This window comes from Furipterus horrens, unplaced genomic scaffold (assembly GCF_987537825.1).
Source record: "Furipterus horrens unplaced genomic scaffold, mFurHor1.1.pri manual_scaffold_3, whole genome shotgun sequence".
In the NCBI taxonomy this organism is placed as follows: domain Eukaryota; kingdom Metazoa; phylum Chordata; class Mammalia; order Chiroptera; family Furipteridae; genus Furipterus; species Furipterus horrens.
Window position 1 is genome coordinate 4,132,799 of NW_028327173.1, and position 26,985 is coordinate 4,159,783.

Sequence of the window (26,985 nt, forward strand, 5' to 3'; positions counted from 1 at the left end):
GCCAACCTACGATAACAGGAGAGTTAAGTTGTTAGCAGTTCTTCCTAAATCAAGACCTTGTTTGTATAAGAGAGTGAGCGGCTCACCTATTTAAAACCATGGTTAGTCATTGAAGGAGACATTTGTTTAAAAATAATAATAAAGCAGCTCCACCCATTTGGAAACGGAACTAGTAAGTCTCCTCCTTAGAGATGGGTGCTCGGCAGCGCCCCCGTCTCCTGCTGCGGAGCTGGCGCCGGCGGCCGTGTTTGGCGTGGCGGAGAAAAGGGGGACGGAGTCCCCGCTTCCCTCTCACTCCCTCCCACCCTCTGCACACCGAGATAACACTTCTGTGCTGTTAAAAACCATCTCGAGAAAGCAGGCGCATGCCCCAGTATTTAATTTAACTGAAAGTCCGACTGTCTTGCACGTTCTATCGGTTCGTATTAGTTTGCTGCAGGGAACCAACGTTCTGGAAAAAGTGGCGGCTCCCGCACTTTGGAGGCTGCTTGTCTCTGGTGTGTTAGCGGCCGTTTCCGAGACCGCGGTTTTGGAAGGTGCGTTTCAGTGCCAGCGGTGGTCCTCGCCTCCGTTCCTAAGTGCCTGCTGCGTCCTGTCGTGAGCTCCCTAAGGTCCCCCGCGGGCAGTGGGGACGTCCCAGCGGCCTCGTGCCTCAGTCTTTGGGGAGCTCAGGAGGGAGGAGCCGCAACACTGCGGTTCCTTCCTGCGTGGCCGTTTTACCTGGCCGTCTGCACCGAGGAAGAGCCCGCCTTTGGCTCTGTCTGATGACCAGTAAGCGCCCTGTCCCTCTGTCACAGTGACGCCCCCACTGGGAGTCCCCATGTTGAAATTGCTCTTGGAGGCAGAAGTTCTCTGAAAAGAATTTACGTTTCTGGAGTTTATGTCAAAGAAGTTAACGTGCTTATTTTATTAATTGGTAAACCACTGAAGACACGTAGGGTTTACACATCAAAAGAGATCTCTGGAAACTGAAAGAACTGCACTGGATGGCACAGAGTTTGTAAAACACTTCCTGACCCCAGCCCCTAGGCTGATGGAGCGGAAGGACACCTGAAAAGGCAGCCGGTGTCGCGCATTGGGGTTAAGGTGCGCGCAGCGAGTACCAGCAGCATCAAGGTCAGAAAATTCTTCCCCTTCCGCCCTCGCTGGGCAGGCTAAGCGGGGGCGCCACATGCTCCCCCGGAGTCCAGCTGCTTTTCCCTGGAGCCGTCAGTCCCTGATACGTCCTAGGGGTGCGTTCTGTCCCGGACGCAGTGGCCGTCTGCTTCAGAGCAAATGTTTCCACACAGAGATTTGAGTCAGCAGCTGTAATTACGTCCTCGGTTCTTTTAGGAGTTACACTGCTTTCAGCAAATGGCTGGAGGGTTCCTGAGGCGGAAGAAACTTCTCCAGGGCACCTGCCGAAAACGCTCCTCGGCAGCCGGGGGCTCAGTACGCGTAGCAGGGAGTTATGCCCCTTGATGGGAGACAGCGCCACGTAACCCCATTATCTACTATTTCCTTCCCACTGTGTCCCCACGGTGCGGACGCGGAAAAGGACCCTGCCTCTCGCTAGCAGCGGCTTCCCCTTCTCTCTCCAGGACACGGGTGTCAGCAGGCTCCCCATCGATCAGAGAGGCCGCTCGTGGCAGAGCGAGGCGTAGGCCAAGGCCCCTTCCCCTCTGAGGGCAGCGTTTCTGTGAGAGGGCTGATGCCCATCACAGGCACTGCAGCTTTTATTCCGAGGAGCGGGGAGTCTGCTACTTAAACACCTGTGTCTTGTACATCGCTGGCTCAGCTTCCCATGTCCAGTAAAGGTGGGTGAAGCCATCCTAGGGGAGCAAAAGGACTAGAGGAAGGAAAGATAGTGCTTCTTGGGCACAAGTTTTTGAACCACAGGTCTCTCTCTGTTTGACTGTTGGTTCCCAGACATTAACTTTGCCAGGTGCCGCCGTTCCCTTGGTAAGTAGTGATTTCGGCACCGGGCGCTGAGCGGGGCCCCGGGGAATGTCCTCAGTGGGTCATCGCCACACTCGGCTCACACGCTTGCTCTGTTATTGATGCTTCCGTCCAAGGGGCAGCTCCCCAGCAATGCCTGGAAAGAGTGCTGTTTAACTGGAAAGGGCGCAGCGCCCCAGGGCCGCAGTGGTGGCGTCTCCCCTCGTCGGTGGCCGCTGACAAGAGGCACAGCTTCCCAGCAGCCCGCTCAGGGAGGAGGCAGCAGCCGCCTGTGGGATGTGGCATCGTGGGCGTAACCGAAACCCCCAGTAACTCTGTCTCACTTGCCTCTTTTAGGAAATGAACCTTTTGGGAGCACAGTGGTGTGTGCTCAGTTGCAGACAACGCGCTCTGTGTCATTCTTACTGGGCCTCTCTGTCTTTCTTGTTTTGCAACCCAAATGAGATTTCTGGAAAATTGCAAGACCTCTCTTTTCCTAACCCCCCCACGAGCTATTGCAGCCCTCAGAGCACCAGGTAACGAAAGCCACGCCTGGCCGCCCCGTTGTCCTTCTGACGCCCAGCCTCGCGGGGACACACCTGCTGAAACCCACCGACTCATGACACATTTCTCTGGCTGAGCGCGACCGAGTAGATGCAATGAAGCAGCTTTGCCTCTGCTTTACCATGAGCCGTGGTTCGCTACAAGTTCATTGGTGCATAAGTTATCACCGGACGTCTGATGGAAAGAGACCCATGGGCTTCCGCTGGCTGTCAGGGCTGTTGCTTATGCATCACCTCAGTACATTATGGCGCGACTTTTCTTTTTCTTTCTTTTTCGGTTGAGACTGCCCCAATATCCCAAAGGGGTGCCTCCAGCCCAGGAGGCTCGGGGAAATCCTGGGGTTGTCTGTCATGGACAGTTGAGGGGTCACAGGTCAGAGTCCTGCCGTCCTGATTCGAGAGCTGTTCTCCAGGTCACCAGTCAGAGGTTCAGAAACGGGGTCCTGGCGGCTCTCCTCAGTCATGACAGCCCCGTGCCTACAGAAGCCCTAGTCTCTCTCCCGCGTGGACTGCCTTTGCAGCCTCGGGAGGACTCCTCTGCTGTCTTCTGTGTGATGAGATGCGGAAGTAAGTGTCAATTCTAATAGGAAGTGTTTTTAGATAATGTGGACGTTTTCAGGCTCAGCTCTTCCTTAGCGCCGACTGGGTTTCACTGTTAAAGTTCCCTGAGGGTCAAAGCTCAGTAACCCTGAGCCACGCTTGTGCGACTGACCCAACGAAAGGTCACTGAACACCCGTATCAGAGAGTCTATAGACACGGTGACCATAGGCACTGGCTTTTCACATGTCATTCCAGTGTCAAAAACTCTGGTCTATATTTCCCAACTTCGCCTACTAAAAAATTATGCTGACAGTACAGGTAACACCAGTGAAACCAGTTCAGTCCGTTGACTTTGGTTTCGGTTTATAGAATTGAGGTAGTTTCCCTCCGCTGACTTTTTCCGTTGTTTTATGTCGTGTGAATGCAACAGTTGTAGGCACAGCGGCCGTAACAGGCGGCTAGAAGACATCTTATGAACCTTTTTTTCCTAAAGAATGATAAGCACAGATAATTATTATTACAGGCGGAGGACGTACTCATTGTAGCACATTCTGGAAGGACAAATAAGCAAAGAGAATGCCCAGAGATAACTCTTCGCTTCCCGTTGTGCGCCCTTACTGTGGGAGACACGCGTTAGGTAACCTGTGCGTGTTAGTGGTTGGTCGTGCCTTGACTAAGGTAAAGCAACAACAGGTGTCTGTAACTGTGGGAAACACGGATTTGAACAATCTGTTTCTTAGAGAATCTGATGACAAAAGTTCTAGATTCAGATGTTCTAAGCCACTTCAGTGATAGAATTCATTGTCTTCTGTTTCTGTGGAGGCATGGTAACATTCAACCATGTTTTATTGGATTGACACTTAATTTAAAACAAAACGAAAAATCAGGCACGCTGTCTGATGCTCATACTCTGTCCGCACGTCACGTTAAACTCCACTTGGGACTCCAGGAGGGCGGATGTGAAAGTCCCGATTTCCCCTGACTTCCCAGAAGCAAGTCAACAGCAACATGGTCGACAAGTTGCAAATCAGAGACCGAGACGAAAATCTTTCATTTCCTTGATTCTTAGACCCCTTGTCTTCACATTTCAAGTCTGTGTTGAAAATAGATGAGGACATTTTATGGGAGGTGGTTTTTCTCTACCACATGGTGATAAAATCAATACAGGGCCGTATCAGTGGCGGTATCTTAGAGTTGCGAAAATGTAACTATTGTCATCTGTTCCAACAACATACTTCTCTCAGGCCGTGGGAGTTTTCCAAATAGTTTTCTATCAAGTCTTTTGGGGAAAAAAAAAAACAAACAATAAGATAAGAACTTGAAAAAGTTTTTTCATTATCCTGAGATACCAGCGGCTACGGGGGCTTCAGGTCTGTGCCCTGCCCCTGATTATTGGCCATGTGACTGGGGGCCAGGCTGCTGTGGCCCGTCAGTGCCAGGCGCTGCGTTTACCAAGAGGGGATGATGGTGGTGTCGTGACGAGTAGAGAAGGTAGCAGAGTAGGTACCTGTGCAGCTGCTAGAACTTAAGTGGTTTCCCCTACCACCACCAAGTCCTCCTTTAATGACTTCCTGTTAAAAAAAAAAAAAAGGATGCCATTGAAGTCCATTGAAGTCATTTTGTGTCATCTATAACGCCAGTGCCCTGTGAGCACCTCATGGGGAACCTAGGCACTAAATTTACTTCACTGAGCTGAGGCGTTGAATCTATATCTGACGACGTATCTGAACATCTCAGCGTGTCCTCCTCCCGCGTGGACAGCTACAGCCCTGCCCGCGCGGGGACACCGGCCTGCCCTCACTCAGCGCGTGGGAGGCCACCGCTAGTTGTACAGCGGAGTATTTGCGTGGTAATCCACAGACCTTAGGGAGACTTAGTTGACTTTTTAATTGGTTCAGAAGAAACTGCAAAAACAAATGCGATCAGTTTAGCTAAAAAAAAGATGTTTCCGTTATAGCGTCCTGACCAGCTGAGGGCAGACTCCGGTGTGAAACTGTACAAAGCCTTCCCGGTTATACTTCAGTCTCCTCTTTTGCCATCTCAACGAGCTTAATATTTTCAAAGCATTCCTGTTTCACTCGAGAAAGGTTGTGAGCAGCTATCTCTGTGTGCGCGCGCGCTATCAGAATCTGGGTCGAGAGGCCTTCCGAATCTAGAGGTCTCAGCAGCGGGGGAGCCCCTGCCGCCCACTGGTGACCGAGCCGCGTCCTAGAGCGGGGCGAAGGTGGAGCCTCTGCGGCCGCATGCACATCTGCCCTGAGTCCGCAGCGAGTCTGCACAGAGCAGGCCCATTGCATGCCCGAGGACACATGGCATCGCTGCATGCCTTGCACTTCTCCAGCCCAGGAGCTGCTAGTTTAGATATTGCATGTTTAAAAATTGAACACAGGATACAGCATGTTTCAATTTTTAAAAGCCATTTCGCCCTGGCCGGGTAGCTCAGCTAGTTAGAGCGTTGTACCAATACGCCAAGTTTGCGGGTTCAATCCCCGGTCAGGGCACATACAAGAAGCAACTGATGAATGCAAAAATAAGTGGAACAACAACTCGATGTCTCACTCTCTCTGTCCCTCCCTCTCTCTTTCCCTTCCTTTCTCTCTCTCTCTCTGAAACTCAGTTTTTAAAAAGATATTTATCAAGTCTGCATGTCCAAACTTAGGGACCTATATAGTGAGGCACAAGTCTGTAGGTAATATCCAAATTACCCAAAAATTCAATAATCCATGGCCTATTTAATTATAAAATTTAAAACTAAGTAATACCTCGATGCAGTTATAAACATAGCAGTGTATCCTGAATGTACCTGTTAAGAAAGAAGGATGTAACTGTTTTGAAGACACACTGTTTGATCATGCTGGGCTTTGCCGAATTTAGTAAATAAACCAGGCAGACAAGCAAGTTTTCAAGCATGGTAATCCTTGTTATTACTGATTATAAAATGAGAAAGCCTTGTTCTTCTGAGTGGGAGCACTTTCTCTTTGAAGAGGATGGGTCAGCTTGGCAGAGCTGAGCAGCCCTTCTGCGTGGAGGCGTTCAGTATAACGGCCCCCCGAAGTCGCTTTGAGGACATCTCTGCCAGCCATTCCGTTGGGTCCCGACCTATGTGATGTAACAGCGACTCATTACTGGCTCCTTAGCAGGTTTTCTTCCCGCTCGAGTTTATCAAGAAAGTAAACTAGCATTTGTTTTCCATAAAATCTAGATGTACGGGTGTAACTGCAGACAGTAAGAAAGGCCTGACGCTTGGAGACCGGAAACTGTCCGGGAATCGCTGACCTCTGTGTAGGCCCCTTAGCAGAACACGCCAGACTTCTTCTCATGCTGTTCACGTAGAGCAGCGTGTCCGGGGAAACTGCCACGTCTCTGTAGCCACTGTCACCGTCCACGCCCACGCCAGGGAGATGCGTGTGACCACGTGGCAGGCCGTGCTGCAGACGATCTGTGACGCACACAGCGTGCACTGACTTTGGAAGTTGGGCCCTAAAGCCAGACTTGCGTTTGATCATTCTGACAGTAAGGCAGGGTCTGAATTATTTGTCAGTAAAGAGAACTCTCTTCATAGCTTACAGCCTGTTCCCTGTACCCCTTATTAAAACACCAAGGCAAATTTCTATATTAAAAAATAAGGACAGAAAATGATAATTAGATAATTTGCTGATAGAGACTTTCCATGACAATTTCACTTACGTCTGGCTACTACGCCATGTTTGATGACTGGAATGACGGACCTTGCAGGCACCTCACCCTGTCGCTGCCCCTCCGGGAGCACTGGGGAACGCTGAGAGCTACCCTGTGGCACAGGAGGACAGTGAGGGGTAGGAAGAGCAGGTGCGTGAGCCCGTAGAGGGGCGCAGGCATCAGGTCAGGCTCGAACAGCTCACGAGCTTGAGCATGTGAGCAAAGCAGTAGTCCGCCTCCCGGGCGGATCAGCAGCCACGTGAGCGCGTGTGCAGTTCCCCGACTGCATCACACGGAATTCCAGGGCGCCGGTGGCGGCCCCCCAGGCCAGAAAGGAAGTTACTGAGCAGGTAACGTTCCTTGAGATGAGCATGTTATTGTGGCACTTGGCTCAGCACCGTAGGTGTCAGTCTAGCGCTGTGTCCCAAGCACGGGGCGGCAGCGGCAGGTGTCAGGGAGGGTCACGTCTTCCGCTGGAGTCTTTTCCCACCAGGTGAACAGGAATCAGTCCTCGAGTGGTCTTTGTCTTTTTCTTTCTTTCTCCTCCCCCTCCCCCCCTTTTTTAACTTTGGAGGGAGTGGTGATGTCCTGTTCTGGGTCTGGTCACAGTGTCCCCATGGAGTTACCACCTGGCGTTTTTTGTGTTTCTCTTCCAGAGTGAAAGAATTGAAAAAGGCCAAGGAACTTGAAGACATACAGCAGCATCCCTTAGCAATGTGACATTGCTTTTCAGACTGTTTTCATTTCCGTTTTTAGCAGAGACATGCAACAACACATGCACACACACACGCGCGCGCACACGTGCACACACGCACACACACGACCCCTCTGCAGTTTCGGGGAGAGCAGCTGCAGGGTCCTCACAGGAACGCTTTGGTCATTGCATTTGCACTTTTCATGGACGACTTTTAATTTGATCAGCGAGACACCTTGGAACTCAGTCTTCTGTTGGATCACGGGGAAAACAAGACACCACGAGGAATCGCAAGAGGCTTCCTCTCCTCGGGAAGAGGCCGTTTTCCTTCTCACATAGGGCTGTATTCAAACATCGTGTGGAACTGTACAAATATTTATACCAAAAATATAGCTGAGAAAAGGTGGGGGATGCACGAGCCGCAAGAGGGCGCTGTGCCTGCACCTGCCAGTCACATCCGAGAAGCTGAATGTGTGGGACTCACGGTCAGTGGAGGGCTTAGATCATACAAATCTTTATTGGGTCCGTGTGTTCTCATTTCCTTCACTGTGTTTAGTTTGTTGGTTTTTGTTCTAATCTCTACAGCACACTTAATGCAACTTTTAAAATCTGCGGGTTTTTCCTGTCTTGCGGAGATTTGCGGAGGGGCGGGTGTGTGGGCGAGAACGAGAAACAGCTGACGGAGTCACACTTTGTGTTCTTGTCCCCACCACCCCCCAGGAACCTGCGAGTAACCATCCTGTCCCTTTTCTCATGTTGAGCACTTTAATTTCTTTGCCTTACTTTCATGTGCAATGAGAATTATTTAGAGAATTGGTAAAAAGCATGTAGCTTTTTTAAGTAACCTTGGAAACTGTAGTCATTCTAAGGAATCATAAACCTTGCCTGGACATCTGCCACCTAAAGACCAGTGTGGTGCTGCGTTCTGGCCAGTAAATTCCATATTTTTGGCTATATCCCATCCAAACTGAGCAGTGTGTATATAGAGAAGGTAGAAATGGAAAGTGAGAAATATTTGAAAGGGATTATATTAATTGCTAAATATTTTATTCACAAAGGTCGATAACATGGCAAGATAAAATTATTTGTATAGTTTTGTCTGAAAGAGAAAGAAAAATGTGGATGTATTGTTTGTATATATTGTATATAGTAAAACAAAGAGATATGTGCATGAAATCAAGAAAAAGAAATGAACAAAAGCAAAGCATTAGTGGCTATGGTCTGTAAAATGAAACAAAAAAAAACTTTATTTCACTATAAGAGTACTTTATTTTAAATGTTCTTTAGAAGAACATTTTGCTAAAGCATGACTAAACCGCAAAACAAAAAACTTTAAAAAAAAAGAGCTACTGTATTTAGACTTAGGAAAAAAGGCAGAGTAACATTACTTAAAAAAAAAAAGGATATGTTTACATTTAATTTTGGCTACCAGGAGTTTATTTTATTTTATTTAAAATTCTTTTGCCAATGGTGCCAAGTAATGTGAATGCTAATATTGCTTAAGAAAATTAAGTTACTTTTGCTAAACAGATAATCATAAGACGAATCAGTATACAGCTTAACGCCATCCACTCACTCCAACAAAGAACACTTAGAACGATCAGAACCTGACAAAAGAAATGGTACGAAAGGCAGAAAAATGTCTCACGTTTTCATATCTCCTGCTGGAAATCAGAAAATGTAATAAAAAATGCACAATAATTGCTAAAAAATTAAAAAGATGCAAACTGGTCTGGTAGGAATGTCATGTTATATTGTTACTCTTTTCACATAATGAGGAGCCAAAGAAATCTGATGCTTTTAAAAATCAAACTACTAATGTTCCATTGAGAGAATCAAGTTCGCATTTGCTGATGCCAGTTTAAAACCCCAGGTGAAGTTGCAGGACGAGTGGGTGTAAAGCTGAGGTGAGAGTGTTTTTCTTGGCTCTGGCTGCCAACCGTAAGTTAAAACTCTAGGCTTGTTGTGAAGCCTGAAAATATTCACACACAAAAAAAGCTTTTAAACTGGTGTCTCGAGAAGGAAGGTAGATACAAAAAGATCGTGGTACAAACTGGGGTCAGCGCTCTTGGTGCCTTTTCTATAATTGTACTTGTTTTTTAATTCCTTCCTTTCACTGCCAACCTCAAATTCCTGTACAGTGTATGTCTTACTGCTCGTGATCAGCTTCGACAACAGTGACAGCCCCACAACGAGTCGCCATCTGTACCTTCGTAAACTGAGCTGACTCAGCTTCGTTCCTTTAAATGTGTGGGTTATGTTCCAGCTGTTGCAATCCCCCGGATGCCTATTATTTTACACAATTTGACCGATAGGAAGACACTGAGTGATTTCGCAACACACAATTGCACTCACAAGTGGGAACAGAACGGGAAAGCCAGCTCTCTCAGAGTATGCTCTATTAATACTGATGTTAGAGATGTTCATTCCATTTATTACGGTACAAATAACTGGTCTTTCAACAAGAGTAATGACCTCAGTGGGTTTGCGTTAACCCTCACATTTTATTTTATTTTTTTAAAATTGTTTCACATGCTACATTATTAGCTGAGTGAGTTAGAAAATTCCGGAAGATGAAGACTTACATAGAATTAGGAGGGTTCTCGTGGAGGGGACAGGAAGTAGCAGTACAACTGTGACTCCCAGGCGAGGTACAAATAAACACACTTCCACCGAAACGAAGCATTTCTGACCGCTTTTTCTTGGTTGTGAATCTTAGTTTTGAATATACGATGATAGGTCAGCGCAGCTTTTCTTGGATAATCTGAATTCCCAAGTGCCAGGGGTAGGACTTCATTATAAAAATTAATAGCTAATCTTATTCTGTCTCCTGAAGATTTAATTGCTATTCTTGTTACCCATTTGAAATCAGCTGTACTGTGTGAACGAAATAAAGACACTAACTTGAACCCCTCTCTGGCTGCACGGTCGCTTCTGGCAGTTCCACACAGTAGTTGGCGCCCAACGGGGGGTCCCTGAGACTTGCATGTAAAACTAGTCTAGATGTCTTCTTTTTTGTAAGTTTTATTTTTGTAATTGTGCATGTAAAGCATCGTTGAATCAATGGATCTGTTGAAGAACTCAGCTGCTGGAAACCATGCAAAATGTTTTGAATTGCCCTTAAAATATGGAAAATGTTTTCTGAATGCTTTATATTCTTTCTGCTGTAAATTAAAAATGAAGAAAATTTCCCCATAGTATGTGTGTGTGTTGCTTTCACTTGACCGGATACCACAATCCAAGGTGATCTGCATGTTTCAAACCGTATGAAATAATTTCAAGTATCTCCTTCGATCCAGGTATGATGTTCTGACGTTGAATGTTGCATGGTTTGGGGTATGTCCCCGGAGGACAAAATTTCTTAGTAGAGCCTCGCTCTTCGACTAGCTTCTTGGGCACCGCTCAGCGTGTCCATCCAGGCTAAATTCACCTCCCCAGGGACAATCCTCTGAAGTTGGTTAAAAGGCACCTTCCAGCTGACTACTGTCAGTCTTCCTTTATGAGGACGCTACCACCTTTCATTCCCTCCGACTGCAGAGCCTCGCGCCCTGGGGGCCCCTCTTCCATCTAACCGGTCTCAGTGACACTGCCAGACACACTGCGTGACCTCCCACCTCCACCGGGCTCGGTGGTTTCTACAGCCCGCTGCAGTTCAGCGACGTCTTCCTTTCTGGCCTGTCCTCCCGCTTCATGCCATCCTTCCTTGCACCTGTGCCCCAGCCTGCGCCCTCCGGTCGGTTTGTGCAAACCATGCGCATGTCCATGGTCGTCGTCGCCTGGAAAAGCGCTCCTTTTGGTTACCTAGCTACTCAGATCCCATCTTCTCTGATCCTCTCCTGTTTAATGTACGCTGACATGTCACTTTTCAAATCATTCCATGAAGAGTTGGAAAAGAGGTGTTTATTTTCCATTTCTCATCTCATCTGCCAGCTGACCAGTCAGGGTTTTGTTTTTTTTCTAACGTAGGAGTTGTCTCTGTCGGCAGGAGTACTTGCAATAACAGCTGGAAGACACCGCAAAGTAAACCCTCTGCATTCCGCCTCCATGCGATCAAAAGCTGAGGACCTACTCTGTGCTGGGGGCCCAGGAATGCCGAAGCGTAGAAACTGGTCCCTGACGCCATGGCCGGTGCAGGGGCAAATATTGGTCACGAATACGAGAGCGAGGCTAACCCAATCGGCGTACGTGACAACTACACCAAACGGACTTCCTGTTTCATTTAACAGGTTGCTGGCGGAAATGTGGGGTCCGCGGGCCCGCTACTAGGTTAACGTGGGGAGTTGAGCGGAAACACGTAGGCTGTTTCCGACATGGTCGCCGCCAGAGAGACGGCGCACCGCCGTTCACCGCACAGCCCCTTCCCAGTGTGTCCGGGTCAGCACGGCGGCGGCGGGAAGGCGGAGCGGGCACCACCGCCCCGCACTCAGCGCGGCAGCCCTCCCACGAGCTCCGAGGCCAACAGCGCAGGCGTGAGGCACCGCCCACTACGCCCCGCCCCCAGGCCCTGAGCGCCCCGCCCACCCGGCCCCGCCCTGTGACGCCATCAGCCCCGTGCCGCCGCCACCGCCCTCCTCACAGGTCCCGGCCTCGGGATTCGCTCCGCCGATCCGCCGACATTCAGCCGCTGCCGTCGCCAAAATGTAAGTGACGCGAGGCGAAGCCGGGCGGCCTTGGGCCCGGGGGGCAGGCGGGACGCTAGTGGGAGCCCCGCTGGGCCCGGGTCCCGCCGGCCGCCGCTCGGACGCCAGCCGAGGCTGCGCGGGCCTGCGCGGACCTCCCCAGGCCTGCGGGCGGGCGGCGGCCCCGGGAGTTGCGCTGCAGACAGGCGGGGCGACCCTGCGGCCCTGCCGGCCGTCCCGGAGGGTCCGCGGCCGTCGGGGGGGCGGGGAGGGGGGCCAGGAAGGGGGCCGGGGCGGGGCGGCCGGGAGGTTTCCGGAAAGGGGGCGGCTCCGCCCCGCCGCGACCCGGGCCCCGCCCCTTTCCCGTCCCCTCCTCCCCCGCCTCCTCCCCTCCCCAGCCCCAGGGTCCCCGAGGGGTATGGTGGTCCCCCCGCTCTGCCTGGCGCCGCGCTCGGCCGGGCCCCGGAAGTTGCACGGGCCGGAGTCTCGGCCCCGGCCTGTCGCGAGGCAGCCGCGGTCAGAGCGGACTCGGGAGGGCGGCTCCGGGACTCCCCTCCCCTGCGGTGGCCCCTGGTGACATTCAGAAACTGCTGGCAGGAAACGCGAGGACCCTCAGTTCCCCCCCAGCCCGTGGAGGAGAAAGGAACGCGCCGTCCCCCCGGGGGCGCCACGGCCCGTCGCTCACGGAGGTTACGATGTGGACCCGCGGCGTTGCCCGGCGCTCGGTCCCCACGCGGCAGCGCGCTGCGGCGGCCGCCGGTAACCTCCCTTTGGGGGCGATCGTGGTTCCGCGCGCAGCCAGTTGTGAGGACCCGGTGACAAGCCGCGCGGAGAGCGTGCCCCAGGCCCCGAATACCCGCCGGACACGGGAGGGCCGAGGTGCCCCTGGGCGGGGGGGTCCTGCCTGCTGACTCAGTGGATCGGGCGGTTGTACGCAGGGCCCGTGCCGGCTGCCGGCGGGAGAGCGGGAAGACCCCCAGGACGCAGGTGCCTGCGATCTGTTAGGGGAGGCAAGACTGTGTATCGGCAAGGCGTTGCCAGCAAGGCCGGGGGCGTTTCGTCCCGTGTCTGTGGACGACCGTCTTTCCTCGCACGGGGACGGGGCGCTCTGTGACGGCCCCTCGCCGTGAAAGCAGATCTTGCCGCAGTGAACAGACCAGAGGAGTAGTGAGTGCGTTTAAGTAGATGTTAGAGGTCCTGAGGCCACGTTGGAAAGCAGGGTTTGTCTTAGGGTCGGGCTCTTCCGTGACCCAGAGTAGATCCTGTTACACCGTCACTTAGACCCTGGTCACTCCCAGCACAGCGGTGAAGAGCTGGGAAATTACAGAGGAATTAGAAGAAATGTCATTAGAGATCGAGCCCTTGTTCATCGCTGCAGGAAGGGTTTCTTTTTCCGCTCCAGCTCTGAAATTCCTAACGTCTTCGTCCTAACAGAAACGTCCTTGCAGTGATCACTTACGCCCCTGCCTGTGTGTGTTTCAGGTCGACAGGTGTGCCTGCCGGTTCCAGCGCTGCCGCTGGCAGTAATTGGAGACTTCAGCAGACACAGAATCAAGTGGACGAGGTATTGCTCAGAAACGTGGAAAAGATGAATTTTAAATCAACAGGGAAAACACCCTGGAAACAATTGTTTAGAGAAAGTGTCATACAAGTGCGAATGTAAAGTCAATTTTGGCTGTATCAAAAAGCAACAAAATGTTGGCCCCAGCTGTCCCCGAAGCCCTGATCTGAGCAGAAGTCAGGCTCCCCTGATTTCACGCTTATTCTTCTGTGACCACGTCACATGCCTAAAGCACAAATACCCCTCCCTGGGAGCAGGCCTTCAAGAACTGCTTTATAATGTATATTTTGCCACAGTAAAAATTGGGAAAAAGAGAACCATTTCATAAAATAGGGAATAGAATTCTCAGAATTCGGTCTATAGCTTGTTCAAGCCAAGACCAGTGCTCCTGAGCCGATGTGCTCTGCCAGCAGCCTGACTTTTGGTTCCCCGGCCTGAGCGGCGCCCTGCGGGATTCCACTCGCATTGTTGCCCGTGGATGTACAGAGGGCACGTGCTGGCACGCCGCTCTAGCCCAGCAGACCGGGGTTTGTGGAGTTCTTGAGTCCGAGGGCACTCCCAACACCTTGGCTCAGCCCTGTCTGTGCAGACTCTCAGCGGAAGCTTGAGAAATGCAGACTAGTGTTTCCATGTTCCTGGAAGCCGCCTCTGTCCAGCGAGGGTGTTGTGGTCTTTCTGCCTCTAACTGCCTTACAAAGCCGTGTGAGCTTGTGAAATGGGGGCCAGATATGGGGTTGGCCAGAAAGTCTGTTTAGTTTTTTCTGTAAAATAAAAGACACACTTTTCATTTCCACCCATAACTTCATTGATTTGATATTTTGAGTACGTCGGCTCTCTCCCGCTACTGGCCTCCAGTGGGTAGAGGCCAGGAGGCTGCTAAACATCTTCCAGTGCCTAAGACAGCCCCACAGCAAAGAGTTATTTGGCCAAAACGTCAGTAGGACCAAGAAACTTCTCAAACCGCTTTTGACATGTTCGATCAGTCACAGCATCTTCTCCGTACACTGCACAGATATCTTTTTGCGTTTCAATTGAGTTTTTACCTTTCTTGAAATAATAAAGTATAATACACTGAAAATGTTGTATATCTTCTTTCATCTTCAAATGGCACAAAAATTCACCATTTTAATAAGCTTTTTTTAAATGCAGGCTCATATGACAGGTGTCACAATACAGTCTTAACAAAATTGTTTCAAATGAAGTTAAAGACAACTAAGCGCTACTAGAGCCATCGTATGGAAAAAACTAAACAGATTTTTTGGCCAACCCAATATATGATGACAGAAGATGATTTAACTTGGGGTGGTGGGCGCACAGTGCAGTATATACAGATCATGTATCACAGAACTGTACACCTGAAACCTGTATAATCTTATTAACCAGTGTTACCCCAATGAGTTTAATTTAAAAGTAAAACTGACGTTAAGCTGTGTTTAATAATGGATGGTTAAAGCGTATGGTAATGTTTTGGTATGATGGCTTTGTTGGACATTGAGAATTTTATATTTTCACGCTAAGAAACCCATTCTCATTCCATCTTGCATGAAATTTTTGGTTACTTACAAAATCAAATCAGGTCCTTTTTCTTAACCAAAGGGAATTTTAAGGAGAGTAGTGTTTTGTTTTGTTTTTATGTTTTATTTTTCATTTTTAATTGAGGTGAAATTGACATGATGTAGCTACCCATTTTCAAGCGTGCAGCTCAGTGGTGTCTGCGTGCATTCACCACCCCTCTCTGGTTTCACAATGTTTTCATCACTGCAGAACGCCCTGTACATGGTTAGTAATTACCCCTGCTTCCTGTTTGTCCCGTTCCCTGGTAACTTCCCATTGGCTCTCTGTTTCTGTGGATTCTCTTATTCTGGGTGTATCATATAAAAGGGGTCATATGCCATGTGGCCTTTTGTGTCTGCCTGCTTTCACTTAGTGTAATATTATCGACGTTTGTCCAGCTTGTAATAGGTGCAGTACCTCGCTCTTTTTCATGGCTGAGTGGTACTCCACTGCCAGTGTGTACCTGGTTTATCCATTCGTCAATAGATGGCTTTTCAGTTGTTTTCACCTCTTAGCTTGACCAGTGACATTTGCATGCAGGTTTCGGGGTGTGCGTACGTTTTCATTTCCCTTGGACGTGTACCTAGTAGAACTCCTGGGTCGTAGGCTAATTCTGTGCGTCACGTTTTGAGGAGCTGTCACACTTCCCCCCAGCGGTCGCACCGTTTTGCAGCCACACAGCGCCCAGAGTTCCCATTTCTCCAAGTCCTCACCGACACTTACTTTCCCTTTTCTTTTTTGTTTTAGCCGTCCTAGTAACTGTAAAATAGTATCCCGCGGTGGTTTTGATTTGCATTTCCTTAATGACCAGTGATGTTGAGTGTTTTTTCATGTGCTTGTTGGCCATGTGTGTACACTTTTTGTAAAAATGTCTAAGTCTGTTGCCCTTCTCTTTCTGAATCCTTACTGAGGATGTTTATTGATTTTTAGAGAGGGGAAGGAGTGGAGACAGAGAAAGAGAAAGATCAGTCGGTTGCCTCTGTGCGCACCCTGACCAGGAATTGAACCCACAACCTTTCCTTGTGTATGGGGACAGTGCTCCAGCCAACTGAGTCCCCTGGCCAGGGCCCATTTTTTAATTGGTTAGTTTCTCTTTTGTTGTTAAATGGTAAGAATTATTTATATACAGTAGTCCCTCTCTATATTGCGGTTCACTTATCACGGCCTCACAGTATCGCGGGATTTTTTTAAATATTACATTTAATTATTTATCGTGGGTTTTTCGCTATATCACAGGATTTTGTGGTACTGTATACGTATGTTGTTAAAGTGATGTGGGTTTAAGAGTGTAGAATAAATGTAAGGTTCCTACTTCGTGGAGGGGGTCTAGAACATAATACCCGCGATAAGTGAGGGAATACTGTAATTATTCTGTATTTTAACTAATATAGAAAAGAATAACCTGTAAAATATTCAGACATAAAAAATTAATAAAAACAAAATTGGCATAATCATAGTTTTTTAATAATCAAATTCAACTGAGATATTAGAAAATAGATTCTAAGAATTAATACTGAGTTCTTTTATTTCTTATGACTAAAAATACCTTATGATACTAGCTACCTGGTTGTGATATCCTGGACCGCGGTGAAGAAGACACATATCACTAAGCAGGGCACCTGTATTTACCGGAGGGCCAAAAGGCACAGGAACTAAAGCCACTGGGGGACGCTGACATGGAATCAGCTCACTGGATTGGGTTTCGTTCTTGACTATAATTCCAAAATAAGTCAGTGTGAAAATAAAGACTTGACACATTGTGTCTCCCTCCACAACTGAGAAGGAACACAACTACCTCAGAACTAGAGACAACCAGAAGTTCCAGAAAATTCAGCTGCATGGAAGTCCAGCAAACAAAGAAATAAAGAAGAAACACTCACCCAGACAGGTGGGAGGGGCAGAGCCAGGGCGGAGAGGACTCGGTGTGGTGGCGGCAGCAGCAGGCTGGTGGAAAGCGCAGTCACACATTTTAAAAAGTCAGGAGGGACACCTGGGGAGCACTCCCAGCTCCTCACTGGACCTCGAAGCTTCACAGTCCCAAAACCGAGGAAAATCAAGCCTCATTGCCTCTGACTGTGCAGACCAGTGGGGGTTGGGGCGGAGGCAGAAACTGCTGGTCTCTCAGCAGAGTCTGCCTGTTTAAAGGGCCCCCACGGTCCTAGAACATCCACAGACCCACCCACTCTGGGAATGACGGCCAGGGCAGCAGCTAGAGAGGCGTCAGTCCCATACGGAAGTGGGAGAAGTGCCTGGAAAGGGGGCGAGTGCTGGGCAGGCGGCATTATTCCCTCTCGGACCCTCCCCCACACACAGTGCCACAACGTGGTGAAATGGGTCGCCCTGTGCTGAGGAATACCTAAGGTTCTGTCCCTTAGAACATAACAGGAGTGACAGCTCTACCTGGGACGTGGAGGCAAACAAACACAGGAGCCTGTAAGAATGAGGAGACAGAGAAGTATGGCCCAAAAAGGGGAATGGATCGAGGTTCCAGTGGGAGAACTAAGAGACGAGAAGGTAGCCAGCCTGACAGATTAGGAGATAGACAACCTAACAGACACAGAGTTCAAAACACTGGTGATAAAGATGCTCACAGACTTGACAGATACGCTTGAGTATGGCAGACGCATAAGGGAAGAAGTAAAGGCTACGCTAAGTGAAACGAAGGAAAATCCACACAAAACCAATGGTGAATGGAGGGAAACTGGGGTTCAAATCAATGATTTGGAATATAAAAAAGAAAAAAACAGGCAACCAGTACAGAATGAGGAAGCAAGAATTGAAGAAAATGAGGAAACTTCCCAAATTTTGCGAAGGAGATGGACATACAGGTCCGGGAAGCACAGAGGGTCCTGGGTGAGCTAGACCCAGAAGGGACCATATCAGGATGCATCATGACTGAGATAACAAAGGTGAAAGATAAAGACCGAGTCCAGGGGGCAGCAAGAGAGGCGGAGAGTTGCCCACAGGGGGTGCCTATAGGACTATCAGCTGATTTCTCAGAGGACACTTTGCAGGCAAGAAGGGACTGGCAAGCAGTATTCAATGTGATGAAAGGCAACCTGCAACCAAGATCACTCTATCCAGCAAAGCTATCATTTGGAATGGAAGGGATGGTGAAGTGCTTCCCAGACAAGGTGAAGCTAAAAGGAGCTCATCATCACCAAGCCATTATTATATGAAATGTCAAAGGGGCTTACTTAAGAAAAAGAAGATCAAAACTATGAACACTAAAGTGACAACAAACTCACAACTATCAACAAGTGAATATAAAAAATAAAAACAAAACTCAGCTAAGCAAACTAGAACAGGAACAGAATCATAGGTATGGGGATCATTTGGAGGGTTATCAGCTGAGAGAGGGGAGGGGGAGAAATGGGGAAATGGTGCAGGGACTAAGAAGCATAATCGGTTGGTACAGAATAGACAGGGGGAAGTTAAGAGTAACATAGGAAAGGGTGAAGCCAAAGAACTTATATGCACGACCCATGGACATGAACTAAGGGGGGTGGGATTGCTGGAGGGAAGCGGGGTACTGGGCAGAGGGGAGCAAAGGGGAAAAAATTGTAACTACTGTAACAACGTAATAAAATATACTTAAAAAAATGTTTTTTTGATAAAGGCGACTTGACTGATGACAGCAGATACGTCAGACTCTGCAGGGAAACTGCGATCCCACACACCCTGGTGATGGGGTTAGTGCTGCAGCTGACGGGCTGCCTCCTGAGTGGGTCCCGCCTGTGCCACCGTTTCCTTACGCCCCTGCTACTTCACAGCCCGCAGCTGTCCCAGGCGACTGAGCCCGTCACGTCTCTGGGTGACAGGGTCACTCCTGTGTGGCATCTGGTAAGCCCCTGCCTACAGTGGGGCTCCTGTCGCCTTCCATGAAGGTCCTGCCACAGAAAAACGTGTCAAGAGAGTTCTTGACATGTTCTGGGCAGTAACTCCTTTTCAGACACATGGTTTGCAGACACTTCTGTGGACCGTCCTTTCACATCCTTGATAAAGCCTTTCGATGCACAAAAGGTTTTCATTTTTATAAAGTCCAATTTATCTACTTTTTTGTTGCTTTTGGTGTCAAAGCCACGGCCAAATCCAGAGTTGTAAAGGTTTACTCTTAGGTTTTCTTCTAAGAGGTTTATAAGTTTTAGCTCTTACACTTAGGCCACCGATCCCTTTAGAGTTAATTTTTGTCCCCGGGGTGAGGTGCTGGTCCGGCTTCATTCTCCTATGGGGACGTCCAGCTGTCCCGTCGCCATCTGTGGAAAAGGCTTCTTCCCCATCGACGGATCTGGGCGCCCGCGTCAGCAGTCAGCGGGCCGCAGGCGTTAGGGCTGATCCTGCGCTCTCCGTTCTCTGTCCCCTGTCCCTGTGCCAGCCCCGCATGCCTCCGGTGACTGTAGCTTGTAGCAAGTTTCCAAATTAGAGAGTGCGAGTTCTCCGGTTTTGTTTTTCTTTTCCAATATTGTCTTGGCCGTGCAGGGTCCCTTGCAGTTCTGTATGAGTTTGAGAATTGGCTTCTCCATCTCTGCCAAAAAAAAAGACCATAGGGATGCGGCTGGACGTGGTGCTGAGTCTGTACTCCTGCGCGTGGCTTTGGGGCGCTGCTGGCCCAGCGACACGGAGGCTCCCAGTCTGTGCACGTGGTGTCTTCCCGTTGGGTTAGGTCTTTCATTCCCTTCAGCAGCGCTTTGTAGTTTCCCACGCCCAAGTTGCTGCCTCTGTGGCTCAGTTTATCCCCAGGATGCTGTTGTGTGTGGGATTGTTTGATTAGTGTCGGTTTGATTTCTGTGGCTGGAAACACTGATTTATAGATGCTGACCTGGCATCCTGAAAGCTCACTGAATTTGTTTATTAATCCTCTTTAGTTTCTATTGTGGGTTCTTTGGGGTTTCCTACATATGGAATATCTGCAACTATGGGTCACTTTCCTTTCTCTCATTTTGGTGCATTTTATTTCTTTTCCCTGCCCGACCACTGTGGCCACAACGCCCGGCCCAGCGTTGAAGAGCGGCAGGGAGAGTGGTACCCTCGTCTCGTTCCTGCTCTGAGGGGAGGCTTCCTGCCTTTGACCGTTGAGCGTGGATGTTCGTCGTGGGGGTTTGGTTTTGTTTTTTTAAGAAATGCCCTTTATTGTGTTAAGGAAGGTCCCTTCTAGTCCTGGCTTACTGCTTATCTCATGAAATGGTGAGGCCCGGCCCCCTTTCTAATGAAACTCCGGCTCACAGTAATCAGGCGGCGACGTTTTGGTGTTCCGTTTCCTTTCGTGTAACCTGACGGGGCCGTGTTCGCGCAGGTGGTGGACATCATGAGAGTCAACGTGGACAAGGTGCTGGAGCGAGACCAGAAGCTCTCGGAGCTGGACGACCGTGCCGACGCGCTGCAGGCAGGGGCTTCCCAGTTTGAAACGAGCGCTGCCAAGTTGAAGAGAAAATACTGGTGGAAGAACTGCAAGGTAATTCTCTTCAGTCCGTCTTTACACTGAGCGCCCCCTGCATTCTCAGGGGGCTGACAAAGCCCACACGTACTGGACTCCGTCACCTTGGATGCGAGCCTGACTTGCCACGCGTGGACACTGGGACTGACGGAGTCCAGCACGCTGGCACACACGCTCGTCCTCGCCCCGCACTGGGGAGTCTCCACGTGCCGGGGCTGCCTGTCAGCAGCACGGAGGAGGGTCCAGAACTAATCACGGACATAAGCCCCTTCCCACTGCCCGCCCCCGGGGAGCCCTGGACACAGACCGACAGGAGAGGGCCGGCCCTGCTGGTCAGTCAGCGTGTGGTCCCGTGAGCAGCTCCAGTACCGCAGGAAAGGGCTCCTCAGAAGCCCGCGTGTGCTTCCCCAGTCCCCAAGTACGTCCTGCCCCACCCCGACTTAGAAGTGAGCCTCCCAGTACACGGCGCGTCTAGTAGCCCCCGCCCCCAGTGCGGAGGACTCGTGCCTGCTTAGGGGCCACAGGCCATTGGAACAGCTTTATGGAAAGCAGCTCAGTAACCTTCAGGTCCTGTCTGAGGACCTTGTATTTGGGCTTTAAGAACTACGGATTATTTCAGGTTGTAGTGGACCTGGATTTCTCTTTCACTGACTAGAATGATATTAAATGACCCTCTTCAGTGAGCACGCTCACCTCCTTTTGAAACGTGACGTGGACATTGTTTCATTACAGATGTGGGCCATAGGGATTAGCATTGTGGTCATCATCATCATCATCATCATCGGTGAGTTCTCCTGTTCTAAACGCATTGAAACTTGCATGTTCACAGCTGATTTCATGTACAAAACTCAAATGTCCTCCCAAATGTTAGTTTATTACAGAGATTTTTGTTTTCTTTAGTCCATATTTTAAGTACAATTAAAGTCTGAGATTCTTGATGTCAACATTAATGCTTTGAAATTAGAGAAAACGTAATTCATTTCCACTGACCTAGCAGTTTTCTCTGCATATTTCCTTCCGTGAGAAATAACATAATCTAGTGACTAAACCGTGCACTGCCCGTGCTCCACCTGTGCGGCTCTGGGAAGCAGTTTAGCGTCTCTGAACTTGAGCTTCCGTATGGGTACAGTGGGGGTAACAGGAGTACTACCCCATGTGTTTGTTATGAGGACAGAACCGGGGGATGTACAAGCCGCGCTTCGGACGGCGCCTGGCACGCGGCGGTGGTGGCCTCCCCCCTGCTGCCGCCGGAGCCGGCACCGCAATGCCCCTTCCGTCCTCCTCCTCCGACGGCCGCCTCCGCCCTCCACCAGGCGAAGCCAGGCCTCCAGTGGGAGTCAGGCTAGCGGTCGGGGTGAATGGTGGGTGTGCGCTGAAAGACTGACCTGCTCTTCTCCTTGACCTTTTCATTTTCCCGCTTCTTAGTGTTGAGCGTTTCTCCATGAAGACCCAGCGGGACTCCAGCCTTCTGTTCCAGAAACCTCTTCAGGACTTTTGACTTAGAACCTGCCTTGTTATCGAGCTTACGTACCGTGATATCTAAAATGATTATTTCTGTCAGTTAATGTAAAGTTTGACTTGTAGCAAACGTGCCTTGTTTGAATATGCACAGCACACCAGAAGTGCCGCCAGCCCTGCCCACACTCTGTGCGGGGCCTTCCCACACTTCCCTGTGGGCTGGGACAGGGACTGCTCACGCCCCGGCCGTTACAGCCGAGACGTGACGTTTCTGATTCATTGCCATTCACTCCAGTTACGGGAGGTTTTTCCAAGTGCGCGCTCCTCACGTAACCCTGTCTGCAGAACCACATTTGAAACCTCCGGGTAACCAGATTTCCCCTTTGTGCCTTCCCGAGGAAACACTCCTGTCTCACTCAAGGCTGTGACAGTGGCGGGCTGTGCCTTACTCCGCTTCTCTCCTGACCCCCTGTAAGAGACCCTCTGCTGTCTGTAAGCACTACTGACTCTTCTGTATTTACGATAAGATGCTGGTAAAGAAGTTTTGCTCTTACATTAGATACAAAGATGTTTACTTTTTTGTTGTTTTGTATCATTTGCTTAAAATATCTTAATCAGAAATAACCTCTTTAAAACATTTTTATAGAACTATGGCTATAACCAAAGTATCTATTTTGCCAAAAAGTTAAATCCCAGTAAAGTGCCCTTAAGTCTGTTCCTGACAGATAGACCAGAAAAGTGACAACTGGAGCTCTAGGTGGCCTTCGGCACTGAAGCTGTAACGTCACCTGTGAGGCTTCTGCATCCCGACAGGCCTTTCTTGCCTTTGAAATACTGTGCGTGGCGCAGTCCCCCTCCCCAGTCAGCGCTTCTCCTGGGTCAGAGGGGGTTCTGGCCAGACCCTGCCCACCTCGCACCGAGAGGCAGGCGGCACGGCCCCAGCTGTGGGCTCCCATGTGTCCCTGAGAATTATGTGAGTAGCAGTTCTGTAGCCCTCAAGCAGGACCATCTGTGAGCGGGTCAGTATTTGGCCCAGTCCTCACAGACGATAGCTTTTTGGAGTTTGTTTCTATTTTTATTCATATTCCACTTCTTAAATCTGTCTTCTGTCTTCTAGATTATGCTTTCGGTTAGCATTGGTCGTGGGGGGGGGGGCTTTGCACAGCCAGCTAACCGGAGATGCTTTCTTTCCTCCATGCATTGGGCTCTGCACATGATCCTGCTTTAGGGACAGCTCTTGGCATCTGAGGGACTTGGTGAGACTCTCAGCCTCTGGCTGTGTGGCCCGAGGACAGGGATGAGGTAGGAATGAAACAGGCAAGGAGGCCCCGAGGGAAACGAGAGCTCTCCCACTCTGTGGCCCATGGCACAGGGATGTTCTAAGTCCCTTTCCCTGTGCCAGTATGTGACTCACCGGGCAGCAGCAGTGAGGCTCGCCAGGGCACGGGCTCCGTTTCTTGGGGACCTGCCCCCCCCACCCCCCCGACAGCACTGAAACGATGTAATGCTGAAAACGTGCCCCGCTGTGCGCGGGAAGCAGCTGTCACCGCAGCTCAGGGTCTCCGGCCGCGTCTGGCGCTGACACTGTGGTGCTCTCTCCTTGGCCTTGGCGCTCAGCCCCATGTAACCACCGGCTCCTGCATTAACCCAGGGACACCTCGCTTGTTTCTGCGCGTTTATCTGGGCACTTGCCCACTGTAATGAACTGAATAAAGTATTTATAAGCATAATCTGGTACCTGTGTTGCTTACGGAGGAGCAGCTGTGCCTGGTCCAAGTCCTAAAAATGGCATTCCTGGCTGTTCCTCCTTCCTCTCCCTTACAGACCCCTAAACTCCACTCTTCTCCCTTCGCACCAGTCCCCTCCCAGGGTACCCCGACTTCCTATTTCCCAGCATACCCGTGCACACTAGTCAACAGAAGCAAACCAGGCCCCTTGTGGAAGTGCTTTTCAGTGTGGGAGGGGTGGGGAACTGGCTTCCTCAGCATTCGGCTGTTGAATTTCTTAACTAGATGGTCTTTCAAAAGTGCCATGCAGGGGTGGCCTTGCGCGTGGTACAGTAGCTGCACGGGGCTGGTAACGGGTAGGGGAGGCACGTCTCCAAACGTGTGGCTCCCATTCTGATTCTGCATGTCTTTCCCCTGAATACACTTCTACTCTATTCTGCAGCCCCTAGATAACTATATAATACGGGTGGGAGGAGACTTGCTTCTGTTACAGTAGAATGTCAGTTTCTGTGAAACCCTGTTGGGGGAGAAGAGGCCGACGGCCATGACCTTGGACAGAGGGTCACTGCTCTTGTCTGACGTACTGCTGTGTGCTGCACAAGAACTAGGTAGTGCCTTCTGCTCAGGTCCTTTCCCCAGTGAAGTCTGTATGACCTGGTGCTGTTTTCAAGATTTTGAAGGAAACCCTGCCATGTATGAGGTGCTCTGCGCCTCCCTTAAATACCAGGTTCCTTGGGCTGGGTCCTCGGCCAACTTCCCTTTCTGTTAGGATGGATAGTGAACCAAGGCAGGGCGGGGGCTGGGGCGGGAGCCGCGTCTCACCCGCTGACTCGGCAGTCCTGGGCCTGCTCCAGTATCATCAGGTGCTCCCACGTCACGAACACCATGCTAGCACGGAGGAGGGAAGCCCTTGAAATTCTATGGACTGTTTCCACGATCTGGGAAAGAAAGCCTCTGAAACTGTACTCATCCCGAGGCCTGGAAGATGGGAGGGGGCCCACAGTGCCCAAAGGAAGAGGCCCGTAAAACAGCTTGGGCTAACAGCCTGCCTCTGCTCACTGTCTTTCACCAGGGAGACCCTCGTGCTTACAGAAAGAGCCCGTAAATAACTGTGTAACTGCCCCAAGCTTAACTAACTGCCTCCAGTCATGTATCTGTTTTACAAGATGAACTAATCGAGTCTGGAGAAAGATAAGGATTCCAGCCAACAGATCCCCACGTGGATCTACGTTTGGGTGGTCACGTCCCCCAGGAAAGCTGGCCCCACCTTCACCCATCAATCAATGTGTAGCTTCTTCACCCCCATCCCACCAGCTATGTAAATCCTCAGGACAAAGGACTTGCGCTCTTGCCTGTCTCCCCAGCCTCGGCAAGGCCCGACCTCTCGCAGGAGAACGTATCCCCAATAAACCCCGCTTGCACGCGAATACACCTGCTGATCTGTGGTTCTTTACCGCGTTGGGTTTCTCCTGTAACACTTCCGCTCCACTTACTCCCCAGTCTTCCCCGTGGTATCTCTCTATTCATTAGTCTACTGGCCTGCTAGACATGAGCCGCTCAAACTCAATATGCTCCGAATCCACGCATTCCCCTGCCTCATGCTCCTCTTTCTGTCGTTAACTGTGTCTATCCCAGGGGGTGGTGGGAAAGCAGTGGCCGCCTGGACTCCTCAGAAGTGTAATGCACATCTCAGACGGAAGACGCAACGTGAGAACGTAACTCTGGATCCTCCCTCCACCTAAACATGCCATCCCCCAGACTTGCCCATCTAAGTTCATGGCCCATCACGCGCAGCTCAGCTTACACCAGGCCCGGCAGTCGCCCCTGTCGTTTCTGTTCTCACAACATGCGGTCAACCCATTGGCCGGTCTCCGGCTCCAAAGGTATCTCCTTGGAATCAGCAGCCCCTGACTTAATGTTTCTGCTGCTGCAGGCTGGCTGATACAAGTCACTACCTTGCTCAGCATCTTCTGCCACTGCCATTAGAAGGAAAATGCAAGTGTCTCTCATTATGAGGCACCCCGGGCTCACCTCCCCCCGCTCTTCTCCCCTCTCTATTCTCCCGGCAGAGCGCCCTGCCCGTTTCTCAGCAACGAACCTCGCTGCCTCGGTGTCTCCTTCTCAGAGAGGCCTGCTGAACTTGCCTGATGGGGCTGTCCATGCGTTTTATGTCAGTAAAATGGAGGCTCCCTGAGTGGCAGGGCCTTTGTCACCACTCCCCAGGGACCGCAGTCACCGCGGCCCAGGTGCGCACTCTCAATCCTCGCTCAATGGATGCAGTTTGACCAAAGCGCTTCCGCGGAGCGTGAGCTCATCTGGAACAACGAGGTGGGTTACCCAGTACAGGACAGGGACACGGGGCGCTCCTCACTTCCCACGCAACTCCGCTCGTTCCCCCAACAAATACTAAGACTTTTGAAACGCGCCGCGGACTCGGAAGGCGTCGGCGCGCGATCCGAAACGAGCCTCCGGACCACAGACGGGTGTGTTTGTACGCGCGCTTCGCTCCGCCCTCCTTTCCTGAAACTGCTTTTTCCATACCCTGGTCCCCCTCCGGCTGCCCAGTGACTGGAACTTCAGGACGGCCAGGGAGTGTTCACGTTCCACCGTCAGAGTCCTGTCTTTAAAAACGGGGTTTGATTGGCCCGGGGCCGCTCTGCCGCCCTTGTCCTCCAAGCCCCGCGCCGAAGGAGCTGGCGGACTCAGAGCAAGCGCTCGAGAGCCCAGCGCCTTCCTCCGACTGCCCCGGGGGGGCCCCGAGGCCCCAGCCCCCGGCTCCCCAGCACCGCCCTTCCTTCCCTGCTCCGGGGCCACCTGCGCCGGGCTCCCCGCCCCCCCCCTTCCACAGGACCGTCCCGCCGGCCCCGCCCACCCGCCCCCCGCTGTCAGGGTCCCGCCCCGCCCCATGACTGACCGCGGGAGCGCCCTATCACCGACGCGCTAGTTCCAGCGGCCCCCGGAGGCCCAAGCGGCCCCCCCACAAGCCCCACACGTACACACCGGCGCCGTGAAAGGGGCCGGGCGCTCGCCTCGCGCGCCCCAGTCTCGAGCCTCCCCCGAGGCCCCGCCACCCCCTGTTGACACGCCAGCCTGTTATGATTGGCCAGCCTCCCGCGCTCGGCGCGTTATGTAACGCGCTGTGGGACCTTGGCCCCCCGCCCACTCGTCTTCGATTATGTAACCCGGGTGCCCCCGTCCGGGCCCCGCCCACAGACCAATGAGGGCCCTCAGAGCCGGCG

General features: G+C 51.0%; 2 protein-coding genes across 2 annotated transcripts in view; both read left to right on the forward strand.

Annotated features, from left to right (window-relative positions):
- LOC150014116 (calmodulin-binding transcription activator 1-like) overlaps positions 1-10,590 on the forward strand; it is an 84,977-nt gene extending 74,387 nt beyond the window's left edge. The window contains exon 15 of the mRNA XM_090268521.1: positions 7,356-10,590. Coding sequence (XP_090124647.1) covers positions 7,356-7,419 — 64 coding nt within the window. The 3' untranslated portion in view covers positions 7,420-10,590. The remainder of the gene's footprint in view (positions 1-7,355) is intronic.
- Positions 10,591-11,703: 1,113 nt separating this feature from the next.
- VAMP3 (vesicle associated membrane protein 3) lies at positions 11,704-23,749 on the forward strand. The gene is made up of 6 exons (XM_090272005.1): positions 11,704-11,767; positions 11,895-12,033; positions 13,495-13,576; positions 20,421-20,579; positions 21,294-21,345; positions 21,987-23,749. The coding sequence occupies exons 1-6, from the start codon at positions 11,704-11,706 to the stop codon at positions 22,004-22,006; spliced, it is 516 nt and encodes a 171-aa protein (XP_090128131.1). The 3' UTR covers positions 22,007-23,749.
- Positions 23,750-26,985: the final 3,236 nt, after the last annotated feature.